Raw genomic sequence first — 6,000 nt, forward strand, 5'->3', positions numbered from 1 at the left:
CAGCCCCAGACCATTATTCCTCCTCCACCAAACTTTACAGTTGGCACTATGCATTGGGGCAGGTAGCGTTCTCCTGCATCCACCAAACCCAGATTCGTCCGTCAGACTGCCAGATGGTGAAGAGTGATTCATCACTCCAGAGAACACGTTTCCACTGCTCCAGAGCCCAATGGTGGCGAGCTTTACACCACTTGGCATTGCGCATGGTGATCTTAGGCTTGTGTGTGGCTTCTCAGTCCTTAAAACCCATTTCATGAAGCTCCCGACAAACAGTTCTTGTGCTGACGTTGTTGCTTCCAGAGGCAGTTTGGAACTCGGTAGTGAGTGTTGTAACCAAGGACAGATTTTTACACGCTACGCGCTTTAACACTCGGCGGTCCCGTTCTGTGAGTTTGTGTGGCCTACCACTTCATGGCTGAGCCGTTGTTGCTCCTAGACGTTTCCACTTCACAATAACAGCACTGACAGTTGACCCGGGCAGCTCTAGCAGGGCAGACATTTGACAAACTGGCTTGTTGGAAAGGTTTCATCCTATGACAGTGATACGTTGAAAGTCACTGAGTTCTTCAGTACGGCCATTTTTACTACCAATGTTTGTCTATGGAGATTGCATGGCTGTGTGCTCATTTTTTATAAACCTGTCAGCAACGGGTGTGGCTGAGAAAGCTGAATCCACTAATTTGAAGGGGTGTCCACATACTTTTGTGTATAAAGTGTATATTATACATTGTTTACTTTTGGGAAAGCTACCAAGTGGCTGGAACAGTTATCTACTGTTAATTTGAATAAATGTAAATTATGTTCTTATATCAAAGATTGTCAACTATAAAGTATAAACCCACTAAAGCTTAATTTACCAATGAGGTCCCAGGCGGAGGGTTCACAGCTGAACGTGGACGCGCATTGAATCCCACACCTACAGTCCACTACCTGGCAACTGTCCACTACCTGACAACAGTCCACTACCTGGCAACAGTCCACTACCTGACAACAGTCCACTACCTGGCAACAGTCCACTACCTGGCAACAGTCCACTACCTGGGAACAGTCCACTACCTGACAGCAGTCCACTACCTGGGAACAGTCCACTACCTGACAACAGTCCACTACCTGACAACAGTCCACTACCTGGCAACAGTCCACTACCTGGCTGCAGTCCACTACCTGACTGCAGTCCACTACCTGACAACAGTCCACTACCTGACAACAGTCCACTACCTGACAACAGTCCACCACCTGACAACAGTCCACTACCTGACAACAGTCCGCCACCTGACAACAGTCCGCTACCTGACAACAGTCCACCACCTGACAACAGTCCACCACCTGACAACAGTCCGCCACCTGACAACAGTCCGCCACCTGACAACAGTCCACTACCTGACAACAGTCCACTACCTGACAACAGTCCACCACCTGACAACAGTCCACTACCTGACAACAGTCCACCACCTGACAACAGTCCGCTACCTGACAACAGTCCGCTACCTGACAACAGTCCGCTACCTGACAACAGTCCACTACCTGACAACAGTCCACTACCTGACAACAGTCCACCACCTGACAACAGTCCACCACCTGACAACAGTCCGCTACCTGACAACAGTCCGCTACCTGACAACAGTCCGCTACCTGACAACAGTCCGCTACCTGACAACAGTCCGCTACCTGACAACAGTCCACCACCTGACAACAGTCCACTACCTGACAACAGTCCACCACCTGACAACAGTCCGCTACCTGACAACAGTCCGCTACCTGACAACAGTCCGCTACCTGACAACAGTCCGCTACCTGACAACAGTCCGCTACCTGACAACAGTCCGCTACCTGACAACAGTCCGCCACCTGACAGCAGTCCACCACCTGACTGCAGTCTACTACCTGACAACAGTCCACTACCTGACAACAGTCCACTACCTGACAACAGTCCACCACCTGACAACAGTCTACTACCTGACAACAGTCCACTACCTGACAACAGTCCACCACCTGACAACAGTCCGCTACCTGACAACAGTCCACTACCTGACAACAGTCCACCACCTGACAACAGTCTACTACCTGACAACAGTCCACTACCTGACAACAGTCCACCACCTGACAACAGTCCACTACCTGACAACAGTCCACTACCTGACAACAGTCCACTACCTGACAACAGTCCACTACCTGGCAACAGAGGAGCACCACAGATATTGAGATGAGTGAGATGCAACACTTCGCTCTCACACAGTATCTGCACATGTGCACGGGTTCGCTTCACACTGTTACAGCGAGGTAGCCAGGACACCAAAACAGCGAAGAAGATTGAGCCTCACGCGTCAACTCTATTAGTTGTTGCGGAAATGTACCCACTATGATGTTTACTTTCTGCCTCTATGTCATATTGCTAAGTTTACCTTTCAACTAGGAACAGTATTAATGTTAGGGATCGTGTAGAAACAGTTCAAGTAGGAACAGTATTAATGTTAGGGATCGTGTAGAAACAGTTCAACTAGGAACAGTATTAATGTTAGGGATCGTGTAGAAACAGTTCAACTAGGAACAGTATCAATGTTAGGGATCGTGTAGAAACAGTTCAAGTAGGAACAGTATTAATGTTAGGGATCGTGTAGAAACAGTTCAAGTAGGAACAGTATTAATGTTAGGGATCGTGTAGAAACAGTTCAACTAGGAACAGTATTAATGTTAGGGATCGTGTAGAAACAGTTCAAGTAGGAACAGTATTAATGTTAGGGATCGTGTAGAAACAGTTCAAGTAGGAACAGTATTAATGTTAGGGATCGTGTAGAAACAGTTCAACTAGGAACAGTATTAATGTTAGGGATCGTGTAGAAACAGTTCAAGTAGGAACAGTATTAATGTTAGGGATCGTGTAGAAACAGTTCAAGTAGGAACAGTATTAATGTTAGGGATCGTGTAGAAACAGTTCAACTAGGAACAGTATCAATGTTAGGGATCGTGTAGAAACAGTTCAAGTAGGAACAGTATTAATGTTAGGGATCGTGTAGAAACAGTTCAACTAGGAACAACGTAGAACAGATCCTCTGTGAGCGACAGACAACAGTGTTGCTGTTTTGTTTAGGAAAGTCATACTGAGACGACATAATATTTATTTCAAGGGAGAGTCTGAGACCATGTTGTTGGCAGGGAATGTGTGCCCTCATCTCTCAACCCACAGATGGACATAACACACTGATTACTATCCAAGATTAATCTAACATGCAATCCTCTTGTCTCTCTTGTCTCTCAGCACCACAGTGGAGTCCCCCCCTCCTCCTCCTCCGCTGGTCCGTATTATTAATGGTTACATCACGGTACGGCCTCACCACCACGACCGCGAGAGAGGCCACGCCCATGGCAGAGCCAATTACAACAGGTTGTTGTCAGGCTCCTCCACCTCTACGCCCTTGTGTGTCTTCTGGTTACTTTTTACAGTGTTGTGTCATTTCTGGACTCTCTAAACCCTCCTGCTAACATCTGGACTCTAATACCAGATCTGTACAGGAGGTTGTTGGTTTAAAATCCTCCTGGTAACATCTGGACTCTAGTAGCAGCTCTAGTCTAAAGCACGAGGTTATTGGTTCAAATCCCTTCTGCTCACAATGAATAATCTATTTCAACACACAATGGGGGCGAATCCAAACTTTCCCTTACGTCATATTTTCAGTTAATCATGCATTGATGTCGAGTGACAGTGTGACTTAAAGGGATACTTCAGGATTTTGGCAATTAAGCCATTTATGTACTTTCCCAGAGTCAGATAAATTCATGGATACAATTTGTATGTCTCTGCATCTAGTATGAAGAAATGTACAGGTAGTTTCGCGAGCCAATGCTAACTAGCGTTAGCGCAATGACTGAAAGTCTATGTTATCTACTAGCATGAAATTGCGCTAACGCTAGTTAGCAACTTCCTTTAAACTGCCCTCAAGGGGGCATAAAAATGGTATCCACAAGTTCATCTGACTCTGGAGAAGTAGATAAAGGGCTTTATTGCCAAAATCCTGCAGCATCCCTTTAATGGAAGTTAGGATTGGTCCAAATCCATCTCAACAGGATCTTTTTACGTGTTTTATTATTTCAAATGTTTTTTTTTGTTGTTGTTTTTTTTACAGCAGCGACATATTAGAATAAACCCAAACGGCTCCTACTCTAACAAGTTTGTTTTCTTCCAATTTATTCTTCACTTTTTGAAGAATGTGTTTCGTATCGCATAATACTGTGGGAATTGTATATATCTACATATTATAGATTGTATTTTAGAAATATGACATTTTTAAACGGTCGAATGTGTTTTTGTTTATTGTTGTTGTTGTTTATAAATAGATACAGTATATTTTCTAGACTAAAGCTGGTACTAACCACCATAACCCGTATTTGACAGCCTGGTTCCCGATCTGTTTGTGCTGTCTTGGCATTGACCATTGGGCAGGGGTATTGAAATTACGAGCCTAGAGGTCCATAATACTGCTGGTTTTATGTTCCACCTGATAATTAATTGCATCCACCTGGTGCCCCAGGTCTAAATCGGTCCTTGATTTAGAGGCAATCAACAGTGGAACTGACTTCAAGGTCAAGATTTTGAATTGGCTATGTTATAGGAGTTGGCAAGACAGAACAAATATACCTGGAACCAGGCTACATATCTCTTCTAGGTTGAAATGTGACGTCGGGGAGAAACGATCCAAACCAGTGTTATCTACGGCTTGTTGTTTGTCTATCGTATGCTGAGAGAATTATGTTTTTAATATTTTTACATAATGTGTTTAATTTATTTAACTTTATAGTTATAGGTAATGTAAACATGTCTTGTGATTGTTATTGCTCATCCCAATGTGATTTTCTTCATTCTCTCTCCAGCCTCCCAGTCAGCCTAAAAGGCTGGTTTATACGAGGTCAAACAACACGTCTGTAGACTACTAGAATGTGACGTGTCCACAGATCGTCTTTGGAACGACAGTAAATCAACCTTAAGTTTGGATCATGTACTACTGTATAGCAGCAGATTGATGAAATGAGTTATATGCTGTTGTAGCTCACTGAAATGAGTTGAATAAGGTTGTAGCTCACTGAAATGAGTTGTATCTTGTTGTAGCTCACTGAAATGAGTTGTATCCTGTTGTAGCTCACTGAAATGAGTTGTATAAGGTTGTAGCTCACTGAAATGAGTTGTATCTTGTTGTAGCTCACTGAAATGAGTTGTATCCTGTTGTAGCTCACTGAAATGAGTTGTATAAGGTTGTAGCTCACTGAAATGAGTTGTATCCTGTTGTAGCTCACTGAAATGAGTTGTATCCTGTTGTAGCTCACTGAAATGAGTTGTATAAGGTTGTAGCTCACTGAAATGAGTTGTATAAGGTTGTAGCTCACTGGAATGAGTTGTATAAGGTTGTAGCTCACTGAAATGAGTTGTATCCTGTTGTAGCTCACTGAAATGAGTTGTATCCTGTTGTAGCTCACTGAAATGAGTTGTATCCTGTTGTAGCTCACTGACATTTCAATTGTGAGGCATGAGATGATTGAAATATTTTTTGCAAAAATGTTGAGAACAATAAAAATATTTATCTAGTTAAACGTTTGAGTCAGATGACTTTGTTAGAACGTTTCCCCTGCACCATTGATTAGCAGAATCACTCAGAGGAGAATGTCAGAAGAGTCATATTTACATTTAACATTTTAGTCATTTAGCAGACGCTCTTATCCAGAGCGACTTACAGTAGTGAATGCATACATTTCATACAATTTCATACATTTCTTTTTCTGTGCTGGCCCCCCCGTGGGAATCGAACCCACAATCCTGGCGTTGCAAACACCATGCTCTACTCTACCAACTGAGCTACGTTCGTAATCACATTTTCTGGTTTCTGGTATATTACTGTAATATACAACACTGGCATGTCTGCAGATTATGTAACTTTTATCTAAACAGGGATGTCTTCTGTTGTAGCATATTTAACGGATGGTCTGTGAGCTTCCACACAACATGAGTGACAT

At 43.4% G+C, this 6,000-nt stretch overlaps 1 protein-coding gene across 2 annotated transcripts in view; it reads left to right on the forward strand.

Moving 5' to 3' along the window:
- The window catches only part of trabd2a (TraB domain containing 2A), a 158,234-nt gene extending 152,654 nt beyond the window's left edge, over positions 1-5,580 (forward strand). The window contains exons 7-8 of one of the 2 annotated variants that reach the window (XM_045692666.2): positions 3,257-3,382; positions 4,867-5,580. In XM_045692666.2, coding sequence (XP_045548622.1) covers positions 3,257-3,382; positions 4,867-4,921 — 181 coding nt within the window. In that variant the 3' untranslated portion in view covers positions 4,922-5,580. Of the gene's footprint in view, positions 1-3,256 lie in introns of both variants that reach the window. The other variant, XM_045692665.2, reaches the window with a different exon arrangement.
- Positions 5,581-6,000: the final 420 nt, after the last annotated feature.

Source organism: Salmo salar, chromosome 13 (genome assembly GCF_965601325.2).
Source record: "Salmo salar chromosome 13, fSalSal1, whole genome shotgun sequence".
Classification (NCBI taxonomy): domain Eukaryota; kingdom Metazoa; phylum Chordata; class Actinopteri; order Salmoniformes; family Salmonidae; genus Salmo; species Salmo salar.